Source organism: Thermobia domestica, chromosome 9, assembly GCF_964235325.1.
Source record: "Thermobia domestica chromosome 9, izTheDome1.hap1.1, whole genome shotgun sequence".
NCBI lineage: Eukaryota > Metazoa > Arthropoda > Insecta > Zygentoma > Lepismatidae > Thermobia > Thermobia domestica.
Genome location: NC_137462.1, coordinates 75,992,847 through 76,012,891, shown reverse-complemented (window position 1 = coordinate 76,012,891; position 20,045 = coordinate 75,992,847). Strand labels below are relative to the sequence as shown.

The window sequence follows — 20,045 nt, the reverse complement described above, 5'->3', positions numbered from 1 at the left end:
ATGCTTTCAAAATGGTTAAAAAAAATATGTTCTCACAGAAAGTCTGAGGATGGAAAAGCCTCCCATATTATTCAAATCGGAAGTGTCCCATATTATTTTTTTTAATCTAAAACAATTGGATCCTATTTTTGTGCAATATTGCGCCAAGAAATTATATATATTATGTTAAAGGATTTTTTTTGACCTGGCACTTATTTATAAAGAAAGTATTATTTTAAAACAATCTCTCCTTTGTAACTTTATAACATTTATTTTTGCAATATTTAACATTGTATAAGTACAAAAGTTCAAAAAACACTTCTTAAATATATTACTTCTACTCACTACTCACATATCAATATCACACTTGCACTTTTAGTTTTAAGTAGCATATTTTTTATTGTTAATTATAAAAATAATCATAATTGGTTCTTTACCTTTATTTATTCATTATAGGCCTGTAGATTCTCTTAAACAATCAGAAAGTGAACTGTCTAAACCTGTATTATACATTACAGAAAATTTACTAACACTGCAAGCGAGAGAAAGAAAAACAGGAAGAAAATATTTTTTAACTAAAAACACCTCTACTCTTAATATCAAGTGTTTGTGTATCATATTACAGTTAAAAATATCAATATTCTCAGTAATTAGTCAATATCAAATGAAAACTTCTATCGTGTACTATTGATATTAAAAGACAAATTATTTGTTATATAATAAACTATACTGAGTTTACGAAATAAACCAGATATTCATTTCCCAATGGGTGGGAACTAAATCCTGCTCTATAACCATGCGTATCATATACTTACAGAAAATAAAAATAAGTAGCCTTTTTAGGCAGATCATATGTTTTTCGAGATGCAAGACCAGCCTCATCCCGCAAAATCATACTATTATTTCGTGATGTATTTCTAAAATAATTGGCACATTTTACATTAACTATTATTATTTTTCTTTACCTTTATGTAACTTTTTTTTGCATTACACATTTTTGTAACAATATCTTGGTCATTACCATATCATGTCGAGAAAAAAATTATATTAGAAACAATGATTTTTCAAAATAACTTGTATTTTAAAATGCTTCGAGATTGACTTAATACCACCAATATCAACGAAATGCTTTAGTTAATTACGCAGGTTGTGAAACTACTTTCCTCTGGCAAATAATTTAAGCAATAGTCAATTTTATAAGGTTACAAATTTTCAATAATTCACCCTTCTTATATAATTTACATTCTTATAACATCACAAAACCATCTTGACTTCAAAGGATAAAAATTCGAAACAGACGTAAGCAGAAAACCATTAACGAAAAGTACTATGAGAATTTCATAAATGTCGGAAACTGAGAGCCTTAATGCTATGTTTCTGAAAGTAAAGATACAATTTTAAAAGAGTTTTTTTTTTTTAAACTCAAGTATAACTTTTATCGTTTCGAATTCGTACTTTGCTTTTGGAGGTTATATGTAGAAAAATATACTCACTAGACTCGAGTAAATACACTCAAGTTTATATTGTTTTATATGTCATAATTTTCATTTTATGAAATACCTGAATCACAATTATACCTTATATTACTCAAATGTGTTGGAGTTTCATTTTGAACACTTAATACATTATTGACAACAATTCGTTGATGAATTATGATAGTTTTGTTTGGCAAAAATGATTGAAACAGTTCTGATATTCCACGAAAGTGCTAAAACTGTGAGCTACATACACAACATAATTTAGAAGTAATATAATTGTTTAAAATATATAACTGTATTGCCTTTATCTGTCGGTTCAAAATGAAAGTGGAATCTCTGAACTCCGTTTTCTATTTAGAATATTACAATTATGTTATTACTGGGCAGAAGAAGTCTTTAGTAACTAATAAAAGATACACTTATTTATCATACAGAGCAAGAGCGAGATAGGCGTTAATAATCATGGTACTCAAAACGAACTTTCTGAAAGGAAGATGGTTCCTGAAAGAGACTCTACTTTATTAAGATAAACAATTGGAATTTGAATATGAATACTTTTAGTTCGTTAGGTTAGTAACTATTCCCTTCCAGTATCAATTCATCACTTAAGACTTTTCACAATGCTTCCTACTCCTATCTGAAATGGTAAACAAAGAATCAGACATTGAATAGTCTTAAATATTTCGAAAGTACGCTATCTAGCATTCTTTTTCAGCTTAACATCACACGATTATGTTCCGAGGGTATCGGAGACAGTGATGATAACATGGATAATGATGGTGAAATGGGGAAAGTGAGAGATAACAAGACAATCCCTAGAAAACCCATGCACACGGTGTTTATCCACCACCCACCCACAAAGACACTTGGTGCGGAGTGAGATTGATCCAGGGACCGCATATCTCAGGTAAGTGTCCTACCACTGAGTCACCGCGACTCCATTCAATATATACAAAATTATATTAAATAGAGTTCTAAGTTTTCTTTTCTAACAGTCCAGATATTTGAAAGCATAGTTTGTGAGGCTCAAAGTTATGGATCCTTCATAAGAACGATCTTCAAACCAGTTGTTAGTTAATTTAACGGGGTGTTGAATACCAGCGACATTTTCGTTTTCTAACCCAGTGGTTTATATAGAAAATTAAATTTTCTTTGAAATGAACTGGATTATCGTTAATTGTTTGACTCCACTGATTTATCCACAAATTTATTTGAATATCCCTTACTTAGTTAAAATTAAAGTTCGTGATTGAATAATATTAATTTCTAGAAATTAAATGTAATTCAAGTAATATTAAATGTATATATAATACAAATTCATTTTGAGAAAGTAAGGAATATTCAAATAAATGTCAAGAAGAAATCAGTAAAATAATAATATTAATAGACTTTTAAGAGAAACTATCACCTTAATAGAATTTCAATAACGTCAAACGGATAATTCGCAATACACACACAAGAAATAATCACATTGTTCATTGATTTTTTATTCACGAAAAAGAGTAATCAACACACTGAAGAACCTCAAATTTCTTTCAACATTTTTGTTCTGATTTCTTAAAATACTAGTACACACACTCTCACAAATACACGTATTGTCTTAAGCTGTTTTTTTCTGTAGCATGTACACTTTATGTAAGTCATGTCAATCCACTGTAAGTTGTCTGAAAGAACCTTCCATTCCGAAGAGTTCACTCGCTGTCTTCAATTTGTTATTTTTAAACCCTTCTTTTGCCTTCTGTTTCTCTGTGCTTATGAGCCACTGTCTCATTGGTTCTGTCATCAAAAATTCCACCCAGCGTTCTGCAAAGAAAGAAATACAAAGGTGTAACAATAATATTTTTTTAAAAAAAAAATAATCAGTTAATGAAAACCGTTCTAGGTTTCACTACATTCTACAATATTTTAAGCTTATGCAGATAAAATATCCTATATATACGTATAATATCTATGACGTGTGATAACCATGTAAACATTCGTAACGAATGTTAACCACACCACCTATTTAAGATGAAATTAGTATCAATCTTTTCGTTGTAATACTAATAAAATGAAATCTTTCAGTTTAATATTCAACGATTATGTCCCTGAAACTAAGTAAGACCATGTTTGAAACAAGCAAATGATGATGGAAGAATTAGTGGAACGAGAAAGTGGGAGGAAACGGGAGAAAACCCACGGATACGATGTTGACCACTACAAATTTACTTGTCTGGGGATCGAACCAGGGGCCCCACGTACGAGAGGTAAGCGTTTGCACCACTGAGCTACTGTGCCCCCTCATTGTGGAATTAGCAAGTGTACAATATACAGGATGGTTATTGATAAATAGCCCAAAATGATGATTGACTAAAACTTTAATCCTTGCAATACCGTGCAAAAATGATACAAATATTAACAGTTAGATCACAATGAGTTGAGTACAATGAGGGACTTGAGAATGAATTCTTAGGTGTAGTTTTCTTCATAAAAATCTTTAGAAAAAGCGAATGTTTATGACGTTAAGAATTATGTCGTGTGTTTTCAACAATAATTAACACTTTTTTTTAAAATTCTGTTGAAACAGATTATTTATGTATTTATTATGTACTGTGTACGTAAAATGAATACACTGTGAACTACTAGATTGAATATATTATTTTCGTCTTCACCTAATACTGACAGAATACTCCGAACAATGACACACATATTACTAATAGCGACACACAAACTACTTTCCTATACAAACTAAATGGACCACGATAGACCCAGACAAACTAAAATAAAAAAACAACGGACCAAGACAAACGAAAATGAAACATGATAGACCCAGACAAAGTAAAATGAAACACGATAGATTCAGGTAAACGAAAATGAAACATGATAGACCCAGACAAACTAAAATGAAACACGATAGACCCAGACAGACTAAAATGAAACACGATACACTCAGAGAGGAAAAAATGAAACATGATAGACATAGACAGACTAAAATGAAATATGGTACGTCCAAACAGAAATTAAACCTGATAAATCCAGACAGACTAAAATGAAACATGATAGACCCGGACAGACTAAAATGAAACACGATAGACTCAGACAGAAAAAAGGAAACATGACAGACATAGACAGACTAAAATGAAATATGGTATGTCCAAACAGAAATTAAACCTGATAAATCCAGACAGACTAAAATGAAACACGATAAACCCGAAGTACGCTTCAGAAGTATGCGTGAATGAATGAACGAAGACTTCTTTGGGGTAGGAAATGACATTCCTTCAAGTTTCTTGGATTATAAGGAATAAAAAACATGTTGTTTTCAGAAATGGTTCGAGCGATTGTAAAGTTTTATCAGCTTTAATTGTGAATATTTGAAAAAAAATCTGGATTCGGTTTACAGTATTCCATTTTCGTCTTCTATTTTCGTACCGAAAGACATATAATTACTTCATTAGTAAAACACAGCAGTTACGAGCAGTGTACAATACAAAACTTAGTGAGAAAAATGGAATTTTATAAAATCCTTAACAAATATTAGTGTTTCATTTCGTTATTAACTTAGTCTTTACCGTAAATGGTAAATATTTACCCAAAATATCGAAAAATTGAAAATTTTTGGTTGTGAAAATCACTTACAGAAGACACTAATGTAAAACAATACAAATACATAAATAAATAAACCTCTCTTGATTGACTGACTAACTTGTCAACACCCAGGCCAAACCATTTAAGCTAGAAACTTGAACAGTATTTAGAATTTCTATTAGTTTAACGTCCACGTGCATGTCCTTCAGGCAAACGTAAGCTAACACTAAAGATGGAGTTTTAGAATTTGACGAATAAGGGAGGGGGAATAGAGGTGGTAATTATTTTACTAAAAATCCATTTCACAGAATCTCTGAAGGTGAGAAACTCGAAATTTGGTATATGAATTTCTCGTTTAAAATAATTAGACTTGTGTTTCAGCGTTTTTTTTTTTAAATATTTGACCTAGAAGGGAAGAAAAGGGGCTAAGAAGGTAAAAAGGATAGAGAATAGATCTATTACAAGAAATTACCAATACCTCGGAATCTCTTAAGACTAGAAAAATTAAATTCAGCATTAGAACCTTTAATTTAAAATAATTAACGATATGGTTAAGCTTTTTGTTAAATATTTGTCCTAGAAGGGAAGAAAAGATGTGAAGAGGGAAGAAAAGATGTGAGAAGGAAGAGGGGTGAGGATTGCAATTGTTATAATAAGATACCCATATCTTGTAATCCCTTCAGGGGTGCTATCATGTCAACAGACGTATATTCAGGCATAACCAGATTGTTAATATTTCAGAAAGACAATGTTTACTAATAGGATATCAGGTGGGTAAAGAGCTAGAGTTTCATATTGAGAATGCAAAACTAAAACCAGACCTAGTTGTTGAGAGCGACTGGATTTGAAATATAATTGTCTTTACTTTTAAGTTTGAAGAAAATGACATTGATATAGTCTAAGGGTGAAAGAAAAGAAAATTACAAAGTATGAAATAATTAAAAACCAGTTTCAGGATATCAAGCGGCTTGAGATTCTCCCTTTGGTCTTGAGTCCAGGGAAGCGAAGCCACAAGCTGTTAGAAATGTTTTAACTAAATAAATGTGGGGTGCCTAAACTTATCTTTAAAAAAAAAAAAAAAAAAAAAAAAAAAGCTTTTGCGGCTCTGAAGCCTGCGTTTGAAAAGTTGCATTGTCATGTTGATTATCCAAAATACTGAAATGTATTATGTGGAAAGTACTTAAATAATGAGAATTTAAAATATATTTTATCTTAATGTAAGTTTTATCGTTAATTGATGATGAAAGTTTATTTGGTAATGGGAAATTATTGTAAAAATGCTTTAAATTTGTAAATACATTTTCTAAATACTGTAAATTTGCGTTACTTCATATACTTTTAATTTTATAGTTATTATGAAGAGTATTTTCTTAAATATAGTAGATATAATGGTTATTAAGTTAGGAAAAGGAAAAAGAAATTGAATGCTTATTTAAGGAAGTTTTGAGAGGAAGAATTTTCTATACATATTGTAACTTGTTCACTAGGTTAACATATTTTTATAATATGGTTTTCCTAATGTAAATTACACTATTTTAAGTGGCTACAGATCAGATATCACTAGCCAACAATTCCATTTTAGCACCTTCCTGTGAAACAACATGTAAATACCGTGTGTTTCTGAAACTTTTTAAATGTAGTGTGTGTTACGTTTATGTATCCATTATAATGTATAAATTATGAAATTGTATTTATTTACAAGAAAGCAGTAGACAGAGAAGGTCAGTTAGGGGAAAGTATTGATATCGTACACTGGAAACATTACTGAAAGTAAAAACTTAGAGACATAAAATTCACTGTTTGAATCTTTCATTTAAAATAATTAAATAGTGTTTCATCGTTTTCTGATAGTTTTCCTAGAAGAGAAGAGGGGTGAGAAGTAAAAGGGATGGAGGTTCCAATTATTAGACCACAATTTCCTAAAGTTAAAGACATGGAATTTTGTGTGTCGGACTTTTAATCTAAAATAACTAAACACATATTTTAGAATTATTAAATATTAGACCTATATTGAATGAAAAAGTGGTGGGGATGTTTCCCTCAGATGCAAATATGAGATATTCTAATTTTGTGCGTTCAGACGCAAAATATTGTCCACATTAATACATGAAAGCATTTGCTAGAAAACAAATAGAATAAAATAAAATAATATGTCCATAATGAAAATATTCTCCGCGTGGGTATTCTGTTAGTATTACATAAAGATGAATTCTCTATGTTAAGACTCTTACCATGTAGCTGTTTAAGAGAGAGTTCTTTTCCTCCCAAATCAGACGGCAGCATTTCCTTCGGTATCATTTTATACAATTCTCCGTAATCGTCCGTATGAATAAATAACTGAAAATAAAAATAACATATTGAACTTATTACTCGAAGGAACAAATAATAATAAAGTAAAGAAATAGATTGTAAAATGTTTTGCGACAGGGAACGGCACTACTTTTTACGGTCCACTCATCTCTAATGGCAAAGATAAATTTAATAATAGTTACAAACAACTACAGACGCCTGCACGTATCCTCTATTTTCCCCATGTACTTTGTAGATAACCATATTTACAATAATTGAACAAACTCCATCAGATAAATATTCAAACTTTGTCCAAAGAAAAGTCTAATCAATAATTCGAGATTAATGTGTCCGATTTTTTAAAATTGTTTTTCTCTATTCATTATACACAGCAGTTGATTTTACTCTTCCCAAGCATGACGTCTCTGCCCACTGATGTCTCTGAGGGGGACAGTAGGATGCGTACCCCCAAATTTTTATGTAGAAGAAGAAATAAATACTGGCTGAAGATATTTATATGGAAGAAATAAATAAATAAGGCAAACATGTATGTTACACTTGTGGCCAAGTAGCAGTACTATATTGTGTATATATACACACAGTACTTATATGAAAGCAGAGACTTTTCGGCACGCTTCTGAATGCCTTGATACGATTAAAGTAATACAAAAGAAGTAGAACAGACTACAATGAAAGGATAATGTTAAAACATATAATTTCTATGTCAAAAACTTTTAACGCCAATGATAAGAAAAGAAACACATAAGTTGTAAGATCCCAATTTTGTGTTGACTGAAGAGGAATCTCGGTGAAAAATATAAGAGAAGTAAGGAACAACAAGTTTGGTACTGAAAAGTATAGAGATGATGAAGTAAAAACAGATTTATTTGAAATTTCGAAGAAAATTACATAAGTTGACAAAAAGTAGATAGAGGAACTAACTAGTTGTGGGAGTTATCAGCTCTGCGAGTAAAGATACGGTACCACGAAGGTAACATAGTTAAGAAGCATGGGTTATATAAGAAACTTTGGGAAACTAAGGAAAACAAAGTTGTAATAAAATGCAAAATAATCTGTAAAGAGTTAAATTGGGAATTAATAATGGAAATCCAAAAGACGGAGAAATATATAATAGAGGTAAAAGTACAAGAGGAACGACATAGAAATTTGAATAATGTATATGAAAGCTTAAGATCGATGGAAATAGAAAGGCAGAAGGAAACATTTACTACGACAATATAGAAACGAAGAGTAGAAACGAGTTTTTAACGAGTGAAATGCAGCACGAGAGATGGAAAGAATACATTGAGTTGTATGACAAAAAGAATATACTAATAATCGGAAAGAAATTGCAATACTAACGGACAAGTTCAAGAATATATAACGGAATGAAGAATGCAAGGGTAGATGATACGTTTGATGCATTTTTAGGAAGATAGAAGAAGAAAAGAAAACGAAATATTCGAAATTTGTAATTAAATAACAAGAGACTCGTCATAAGACTTCTTAAAGACAGTTAAGATTTCATTAGCTAAAGAAATAAAATAAATCACAAATATATAACGACTCTGGCGCAATTGCATACGAACACACAGTAAGAATTCACGAATCTGGCCTAAAATTGGTATATAAGGCTATGGTAGGTGCTACTGTTCGCTAAATGGCACTTATGATACAACCTGAACATGGCACAGTGCTTGTCTTAATGGAACGTGTAACTGCCTCAAGTGGTCACTCAATGTTTGGACGCGTTGATAATCAAAATCTGTAAGCTATGTCTTTAGAGAGCGTCTTTTAAGAAGCCAGATGATGGTTAGACGGCATACCACACGTATTTGATAAGGCTTATATCTGGAGACCTAATAGGCTAGAGTAGAAGGTATATACACACTGGATTTACCTTACGGAATGGACATACCCTCTATGCTGCTGGAAGATGAGGTTCCATAGAGTGTACAGATAAGGTCGAAGGACAGGATTAACATCACTAATCCACAACGTATTAATCATGAATGAAGATTAGAGACGAGGGGGATATGTAGCTTATTTTCCCCTCTCTTACCTAATAACAGAAATTGAAGTGCGGGTTCTATATAACGAATAAAAATACATTGGATTTTCTCTCCCAACTTCAAGTTTACATACGAGCGGAGAGACTTCTCTCTAACACAGAAACTACTCTCATCCCTGAATACCACTACCCTCCATCCGCCTTACTGCTGCAGCCTCTTCCAATACCACTGAAAACATTCTTGGCGATGATCAAGTGCCAGGGATAATCGTACGGGGGTGTTCGTGCTTTGAATGTATTTAGTGTTAGGGGAACCATGAAAACTCTGATTGCACTGGCGGTTGTCGCCCCGTCAGTTGGAGCTGCCTGAATGATCCTTCTTTTCAGGTGCATTTCAGAACGTCGTGGAGACACCGAAGACTACCCGTCGTCTATGGGAATAATCTGCCTCCTATCGTGTATACCATCACTGGATCAGTGATGCGACAAGGCACGCGAGCGGGAATTCAATGAAATGACCATTCAAACTCTCGATGCCTCAGTGTATGGATATGCTCAAAGATACTTAATTGCAATAAATGCACGCTGGCGTCGTCCTGGAAATGATCCATACTTAACTACATTAGTCTTGTTGTCACACGACCTTCATATTGTTAGCAGCATGTCTTCTAAAGACGCTAGGAACAGCCTACGGTTGACGGTAGCTGGGATCTTCAACCTAAGTTCAGCAAACTCTCTACAGACCCACATTATGAGGTGCAAATTTCGTTAGGATCGGGTGATACACTGTGTATTGAATGATTTAAAATGATTTTCCACCAATGTCTTAGTTTCACATCACACACAGCAAAAAGTCAGCTTGGAATATGAAAGAGAATACTTCCTATATGGACAAAGAATTAAGAAAGTTGAACAGTTATGGTTTGGAAGAAGACACAGCACAAAGATGCAATTTGTCTCCATCAAATAAAATATGTGAAAGCTTCACAAACTATTATTCGTTGATTTAGAAAATACTTTTAACTGCTTGAATTGGGTAATTTGAAAGATGCCTGAAATGAAATGAAAGATTAGACTCGGAAAAAACTTAGACATGAACCATATGTACTTACTAGGGTGTATCGAAAAAAACGTTTTTTTAAAATCTTGTTACCCTTAGGGGACATTTTTGGCCAAATGTGGTTAATAAAACACAGAAAAATTTCAGATAGATACATCAATTTTTTGAGGTGCCGCCATCGGCTTGAAATTTTTTAAAGAAAATGATGAAATCGTAGATTTTTAAAGGCAGTAAGCAAAATAGTTATACCTATATACTATGTTGCACTTACGTAGTAATAATTGTTCTCCAGACAGTCCCAATATAATGTAAAAAGATTTCAAGACTCTACTCTCACCTTTATGAGTTGCCGCCATCCTTATGACCTATGGGGGGGGGGAGTCTTAATATCTTGTATATTAATGTAAATTTGTGAAAATTCCGTAACAAATATCAATAAAATACATGTTAGTGATTTTTCTGTCAGTTATCTGATACAATAGAGTCAAATATCAATAAAATGAAATGTATTCAACTTTTTATATATTTGGAAAACGTATAACATTTTAAAAGTTGCAGAAAACTATCTGAGATACATTATAGTTCCTGCACCTCTTAACTTATTTCCAAGTAAATTTATTACATTCGAAATAACCCACAACTCACCACGAAGAGGTGGCTTTCGTTTAAGTTCCGCTCTCTCTACCACTCCTGGACTTATCTTTGTTTTTGTATTTGCAGATTCTGGCTCTCAAATGTTGTCTAATATTTACGTTCAGTTACTCATTTTTAATTTATTTTCTGATTTCTTTGTGAAATGTAGTATTCCCTCCCGAGATTTTAAAGTTGCAAAATAAGTCCACGACGAGCGTCTGCACCACATATAGAACTAGCCGCTTCTGTCACTAATTTTATTATGCGTTCTATTGCTTGCGTGTGGCAAGGAAAACTTATTACTTCTTCACTGGCAACTGCGGCAATTTTTATGGTATGTTGCAACTCATCTTTGCTTAGGTGTTTTGATAATGATAGCTCCATCAAGACACACTTTGACAAATTTATCATGTTAATGTAGGTTTTCGGGTCTAATTTGACCTCAGGAACTTTGCATTCTCTCACATTGATAGATAAGGATGTTCTTGCTTTCAACTTTTTTTTTCCAACCGAGCCTTATGTTCGCATCTATGTCCGATATCACTGCCAGAAGTAAATTATCAGGATGACTAAATCACACATTTCGCGTTTTCACTGGATGCATGATTGATTTAATATTTGAATCCATAGATCTAGAAAATGACGTAAGTTTCAATAAATGTTTAGCTCCTTGTGTGCACGATGGTTCGCTTTTAATATAGAACCGTACAGGAGCATAAACATTCATTATGTAGGAAATCATAATCTTGAAGTCTGTTGACGGATTTTCGGCGCCGTTCTAAAGGAGCAAAATTCTATTAGCAGTTGTCACCCATCTTGCCTGATATAGCTTTTCAGGATTTTGACTAGTCAAACTTGCAGAACAATATCCCAACAAAACAGCTGACAAATATTCAGAAGATATTTTTGATTCGTGCTTGAATTCAAAGCACTGAAGTCCTGAATCCGGTAAGCAGCTACAGATTCAAAATGAACAAGTGGTAAGGACTCGCAGTTTTGTAAAGTCAGTCCACTTTGTCCTTCGTATGAATTTGGCTCCTTAACCTTACCATCGATTTCATGGATTAAATGTCTATGTAGAATTTCATTTGTATGCAACAGATAAATTATTCTTTGAAGTGGCTTTCATAAATAATTTGCAATATTGGCCATTACTCCAGTTTTTCTTCCAGTATTGTGACGCTGAATCCAAAAATATAGTTACATTGCTCTTTATTGAAGGAATTGAAAAGATCAATTTGAATTAATATGCATTTTAAAAGACATTTTTCCCTCTTGGCGTGCCACAAGCTAGCAACAGAGAAAGGAAATAGTAAAACTTTCTGACTGATGTTGCTTTTGCTGCGCAATTTTGTAGGAAGTTTACTTGTCGAAGGTTACTCATAGTCATCATACAGGATACATAATCATGATTTTGACAACGTGACGCCGCATTAATGTGCGGAAATTGGTTAAATAGTTAAGAATCTATGGATAAGTCTAGAAATCATGCTATTGAATTCTTCCGGCTGTGACAGTACACGTGTGTACATGTGTTGCATGCCATGTATTCTGGGTGCGGCCCTTGTTAAGAGCAAATCAGAATGCAAAAGAGCAATAAGTTTCCATATTTGTGGATCTGATGCAAACGGATGAACTGACTGATACGAGGCTTGGGTGTGTCCCTCGAAATGAATATAAAAGGACCTCAAGGTCTCAAACAGTTGTTCAGAGGTTCAGAGGTTCAGAGGTTCAGAGGTCCAGAGGTTGTGAGGCTCAGAGATTCAGGAGATTCGAGACGTCGGTTGTGAGCTGACAGAATCATCGCCAAAGTTTCTAAGAGTTACAAGAATACTACTATAAGGTATGTATGAACACTTGTTGCATCAGTAATTTCAAGATTAGAGATGTCATGCAGTACTTCAAAATGTTCTGTCTACCCACAGTAAAACTTTCAAGATTAAGAACTGTTTTCGCATACTTGTATTTCATCTTCCATCTCCAATAACTTAAATATTTGAATATCTTGTCTGTTAATCGATCTATATTTAGGTATCAAACTATCAAATGAACTATCAGATATCAAATTACTCTTGTTAAATCATTCAATTAAATGTAGTTGTATATTACAATTTTAGTTATGTAATAAACTTGCTTTTTAGAAATTATGTTGTCATTCCCCTAGATTAATCCACTTTTCCCATGAAAATCATGGTGTAATTTAATTAAAATTATTTTGTGACAACCGCTAAAGAAATAGCGTGAGCAGTTCTCTACATTATGTGGAATTTAACGAGCTAAGTAAACAGAAAGAGACATGCACATCGTCACAGTATTAACTGGCGTTCCATCACACCCTAGAACAACAACTTTTGATGTCAAGGTATGTCAGAAATGGTACTCGTGGAAATTTGACACTCGTCTTTCTTTTTGAAATTTAGAATGAATTAGATGATCAGCTCATTTACACCAAGCAATATTGAATAAGGTTTCTATGGTAAATTTTTGATATTGCATTATTTTAGTATCACATGTAGGGTTTGATTTTTTCACTGATTTTTAGGAGCTGAGGAACTTTTTCGTAATACTGAAGAATTAAGGCTACAATTCGTTGTTGACTTAAAGTAGCTTTTCCACATAAAGTAGCTTTTCTACTTCTCCCAAACTTGAATTATTTTAGAAGCAACTTGAATTATTTTAGAAGCAGCAATGTCCTTGGCTGGCGAATCTTTTCTAGAACTGAAATTCTCTTCTTTGTTTCCGTTCCCCATAGGAATTGTTTCAGCACACTTTTTATTATAGGCAGTTGAACACAACTGAACACTTCTGGACACCCAATAACATCGTGAATAAATGTTGTTATGTCCTCTGACCGTAATCAAGCCTTTTTTTCCAACTTCATGATCATACAAGTAAAAAAAGAATTGCGCACTCACAAACATATATGGAGAAAACAACAGGCTTATGAACAATAGGATCAAGCAAGAAAACAGTATGTTACCCAACTAGCAAAAGTACAACACTCAAATGTGATAACTCACCTCAAACTGATTATGTATGTCTCAGTAAGGTCAGTCCATTTGTTTAAATAATTGAGTTGGAGGGGAGGCAGCTGCCACACACAGATATTATAAGTTTATCGCTTTTTCCTCCAAGTCAAAGCGATGGCGGCACATGATAAACAAGAGCTAACGATCTTCAATTTCTTTCCTCATTATATTTGGACTATTTGAAAAACAATTACTACTGTATAAGGTAATAAACATTTCACTTATTGTTTTAAAAATCTATGATTTCATCATTTTTTCCCGAATTTCAAGCCAATGGCGGCACCTAAAAAAAATTGAGGTATCGACTTGAAATTTTTTCTATGTTTTATTAAACACATTTGGCCAAAAATGGCCTCTAAGGGTGACAAGATTTCGAAAAAAAAAACCTTTTTCGATACACCCTAGTACTTACATATGGAGTAACATATAGGATAGTGAATTGGAAGGGATGGTTGACAACATTTAGAATTTCACTGATATTATTTACTGTCTCGAAGAGTAGTGAGAAAATTTTTGATTAGGATGAAAAGTCATTTGATTGGAATTAGGACTAATATTTTTGCTTTTCTGATTATATGGCTGGAGTTGTGGAATCTGAATGGAAAATCAACATGATGTCAGATAAAAAAAAAAGTGAAAATAATTTGAAACTAACATAAATGTAAAAAATATTAAAGCAATGGAGGCTAATATGATTGAGGCTGTGACATAAAAATCTCAGCAAAGATAGTAGAATAGATGGGAGTTTTCAATGCTTATCTACTATTGTTAACTAAGGAATGGAATGTAAACGTAAAATAAAAAGAAAGCAACGTGAGAAATGCTGAAATATTATTGTGGTAACCATGAAGAGAAGCACATAATGTGAGTCACTGTATGAAGAGTTACAGAAAGCAGTTGAATTCTCAGTAGCCCATTATACGAAGCAAAAACGTGTGCATTAAGACGACAAAACATATTTAAAAAATACTATATTTGAGTTGTCCGAAATTCTTTTGTTGAGTAAGATGAAAAATCTTAGCTGTTTGGAACGATAAACCAATAAGGGTCATTATGAATAATACGGTTGAAAAAATATAATTGAAAATAACTTTTAAAAGTTGTACTTAGAAGATATGATGGAAAGGAAATAGGGATGGTAGAGAAATAAAAAATTAATTGCTAGTATTAATAAAATAGTTCGTATATCATAATGAAGTTCATACCTAATGGACCTACCAATCATGGAATAAAATTATGATTAATTGTACTGGTAGAGATAGAAACCCGATCTCGCTAACTTAAGTAGATTCCCATTTACATCATGATTTTGATATAATTTAGTTACAGCCCGGAATCTTTTTTCTTCTAATTGTCCGCCTCCATTTTTACATCTCAGAGACGCCCATGGCTCCAACTAAAGTCTATCAAAACTGAAAGAAACAAAATTTTACAGAAGTGCACAGACTACTGTTTAATTATATATTACACATATATTAGAACGTACTTTGAATATTCATCTCTTGGGAGTGGGTTCAATGATTGTGAATATATCGCTCCCTACAAGATACATTGGGATGTAGGGGATATGTGCTGCCATCTGTTGGTGATTAGTGCTTCTTTAAACTCACCTTAAAGAAACCATATTATATATATATATATACGTGTGTGTGTGTGTGTGTGTGTGCAAAAATTAAGTAAAAGTGGATTACGTGGCATGAAGTCCCAGAAATCCATATTTATTCTTCTAATAGTTCCTTACTTACAGATACTACCCTAATTGTAGAACTACTCTGAATTGTTCTTAGGACGATCTCGGTTCGATTTCCGTTGGTAGCTAATCTGGTTTGGATACCAAGTTAAGCTGTAGGTTCATGTCTTACATAGCTTCGGTTCAGAAAGCAACACTAAAGTTCAAACTAATGAACACACGAACTGTTTCTAAACATCAGATTAGCTTTCTTCTGATGTAACCTGTGTATTAGAGCTGTATATTTGTAGAAAAATAATTTATAAAATTCGAAAAGCATCATGTCATTTACAAATACAGGAATGCATTCGCATAACATTAAAAGGTAAAAATTCTTTCCACCCTCATTAAGAAATTGTTAATGTTTATTGAACGCTCTAAAATCTTGGAAAGACTATGGGAAAATTATTACAAATATTCCTACAGGCATTTCAAGTGGCCTAAAAATTGAAAGACGGGAGTACAAGAAAACAAGGTAATTCTATTTTGACACTTTATTTATGTCCCATTACTGTGTAATAAGACCATTTTACTTTTTGCGCAATACGGAAGTTACACCAAATTGTTGAAAATATGGAAAGCAATAGTTACAGTTTCTTATACTGTATTTTGTAACAAGCGAAACAGCAAAATTTCTCTGCACTAAAGATGATATAAATATTTTAAAGTTGCATGATACCAAAACGGTAGCTTATCATTCTGACAAATATTCAATTAAGGTAGTTTATTTACTGGTAGTTGTGACTTGATATAAGAATAATATTTTCGAACTCGACTTGCGGTAATTAGTTTTTTCTAGGTAGAAATAACTCAAATTTAGAAGTGAAACGTATTTTAAGTTTTTTTCTATGGAGTTAAGTGATGAATGGATTTTATAAAAAATAAAACAAACAAACAAATATTCACCTCAAGCAGCTGAGCCACACAATTAAAAATTAAACATTTGTACCCACTAACAGATTTCAATGGTTTGATTTTACTAATTTCTTCCTAATTAAATGTTCCACACTACGTGAAAATTAAAATTTGTAATACATATTTCTTTAAATATTTATAAATCAAATACCACTTTAAATAAATAGTATTAAAATGATACATAATGAAAATTCAGTTTTTTTTTAAAAAAAAAGACATTTAACCGAATTTGAGGTAGAAATCAGTAAAATCAAACAATTAAAAATTCCGTTTATTACGAAGAATAGAGAACAATACTAGTAATTCTCCATATAAAATCAATCCACATGCAGGTTCTCAACATCGTTAAGATGATTTATTTCAGTTAAGGTTAGCAGATGTCTCAGTATTTCATCTTTTGTGACTCCTAACATTTCCTATTTTTCAATTTCTTTCTACGTATTTTTTCCATGTTTTTCCTCTAGTTTTATTTTGAATATATTAGCTATTTTTGACTGCAAATAGAGATAGATTAAAAATCGTTCTACGAATAGATTTTTATCCAATTTTAATACGCTACTGGTATAATTTCTGCTTTTCGTTTTCATATAATCTTTCTTTCTATTTCTTTATCAATATTTTTCTTCACCCATTTAACAGACACTACAAACGGGACAATTTGGTATAAACTTCATACATAGAAATCTTCTACACAGTCTTCGCAGGTAGGTTAGACATTGACTACGTAAATATTACACTAGACAATACTCATGGATGTAAAATTATAGTCTGCTGCAGATCATTGGTTTTTGAGCCTTATGTTCTTATACAAGATCGAGATTATGAAGAACAGAAACTATTATTAAGGTGGGCTCCGAACCAGGAGCGAGGCTTGAATTCGGTGTTGTTAGAGGTAGACAGGTCGTTATGCAAGATAAACCCTTACAGCACATACCGTTTTCCATCATATTGTCTCGTCTTTAAGAGGAATGGGTTCAAAGATCATGTCACTGTTTTCGGTTGAGCATCACTAATGTGAAGCTATGGACAACGTATGCTGTATCGAGCGTATCAAAAATTCGGATCATCAAAATCCGGAACAGCCTCCTGAACTGGGTAGCTTTTCTCTTTCATTTATCACAGTGGTCTTATGGAGCCCCAACAGCTGGTGGTATTGAAAAAATTCACCATTTTAGATTGAAGACTACTTATTTCCAACAACTTTCTACTCTTTCTATATTTGCCCATCTTGCAAGATTGACCCTGGATTTGTCCACTCCCGATCTCAGTCTATTGAAAGATTTTAATGTTTGCTATCCATTGTCGGGCTTACATACTAGGTTTCTGATATCCTTTTCCAGAAGGAAGGGGGAGGCATCAGCTTTCACAATTGTAATCTGACTCTTTCATCGGTGACTGTAACTTCCTTTGATGTGTTTAAGAAACTCTTTCTGGTTTAGCCCATGTAATGGATGAGTTCTTTCATACTCCATTTTCTTCCTTTCCTTGTTTGCAGCTATTTCTTTTCGAACAGAATGTGATACTATTCCTGCAAGAGGGTAAAATCATCCATTGGTTTCAAACAGGTGTTATGATTGGGTGTGTGTATGTCGCTGAGAATTACATCCACTTGTTCAGCACGAGTTGAATTACACCAAACAGACAGGAATACTCTGCAGTTGAATAATACAACCCAGTGCAGAACTTCGACTAGTTTCAGGTTGATTACAACACTGTGATTCAGCCAGTTTTCTGAGAATATTGTCCCTGGCACAAACTTTCGACATGGAATTCGTCTAATGTTTCTTGAACGTGAGTGATTTGTGAAGAGGTTCACTCCCAGGTATTTTTGAGTATTACAGTGTTTCTGTTCAACCTCTGACTAGGATACTTTTAACCAGCGAGTGTATTCCCTATTTCTCAACTGAGAAGCACATAATTATGTCTTTAAGCGATTTATTTTAAGTTGGTTTGTATTGCAGTATCTCGACAAACCTTCAAGGAAATTAGTGAGGATTTTTTTCACTGATTCAAAGTCTGGGCCATGGGTAGCCAGAGAAAGATCATCAGTGTACAAGAAACTAATGTTGTTGAGGCAGTGGATTGGTCGTTCGTGTATATATATATATATATATATATATATATATATATATATATATATATATATTAAACAAACAAAATTGGGGCCAGTACACTTATTTGGGGAAAGACGTTCTTTTGTAATCTCCAACGACTGTGCTGTCCTTGGAAGTCGATGAAAAATTTGTAGAAGAATGGCGATGAATCTGCTTACGGTTAGACTAACAAGGTAAGATATTTGGTCACGTTGGGCACGGTACCTGATGGTTGACAGTGTCATATGCTACTGATACGTCAACAAATACCACTCATTTCATCTTGCGAGCTTCGCACTCATCTTCTATAAACTAAGATTAAGCAGTTGTCTAGTATAATATTTATCCGGATGAAATTCAGCTTGCTAAGGTATAAGCATAGGGTCAATTATAGGTAAAAGATGATTCAAGATCCATCTTTGTAGCAGCTTGTAACGGTGACAAAATCCAAGTGGTCTAAAATTTTTCGGATGGTTTCCTATTTTGTCAGGGTTCAGCAGAGCAACCAATCGGCTTTTTCCCCACATCTTCTGAATTGGATATATACTCATATATCCGTTAAAGAGCTCAAGAATCTCAAGAATCTATTTCTTTGTTGTTAAACTCAATTGATTAATTTGTTCTGTTCCAATATAATCCAAACCAGCCGCTTTTTCCGTTTTTACTCTGTTTGATAACTTCCTCAAATTCTACCATGTAGAATGGTGTTGGACAGCCATTACGATACACATGTTCTTCTCCTTGTAGTTTGGACATGTTGGATTTCGGCTGTCCTTCTGGGTAATAGTTAATGCGCTAATTGGTTGAGAGTTATATTATTGATGTTCAGTTGTCTTAGAAAGGCGCATCACAATTCTCCTTGCTTTGTGACTGTCTTTTGTCACATTCAATTCTTTGATTATTCTAATTCATTGATCCCTTTTGGTGTCTTTTATAAAGGAAATTAATTTATTCACAGCTTCCATCGTTGTTTTGCTGTGAAAGGATTTTCTTCAGCGAATGTAAAACATTTCTTAAGCAACTACTGGTTATAGTAATCAACATATTCAGTAAACGGTTTACATTAATACGTATGATGAATTATTTTGCGCAAGACTGTTCGCATCAATAACTCATAAGTAAATCAACGTATTTTAGTGTCACGTGACCTTTTATTTACTGTTGTTCAGAAGTAAGACGGAACGAAAAATAGGTTAGATTAAAAATGATTGCGGTTCTGAATTCTGCGAAAGTTAACCTGGTAACCCTAATCTAAATAGAAA

The 20,045-nt window shown here is 33.0% G+C and overlaps 1 protein-coding gene across 1 annotated transcript in view; it reads right to left on the bottom strand.

Annotated features, from left to right (window-relative positions):
- Nucleotides 1–230: 230 nt before the first annotated feature.
- Nucleotides 231–20,045, bottom strand: part of LOC145694758 (alpha-tocopherol transfer protein-like) — an 83,932-nt gene continuing 64,117 nt past the window's right edge. The window contains exons 6-7 of the mRNA XM_081771370.1: nt 7,256–7,361; nt 231–3,260 (exon numbers count right to left, since the gene is read on the bottom strand). Of these exons, the coding sequence (XP_081627496.1) occupies nt 3,103–3,260; nt 7,256–7,361 (264 nt within the window). The 3' untranslated portion in view covers nt 231–3,102. The remainder of the gene's footprint in view (nt 3,261–7,255; nt 7,362–20,045) is intronic.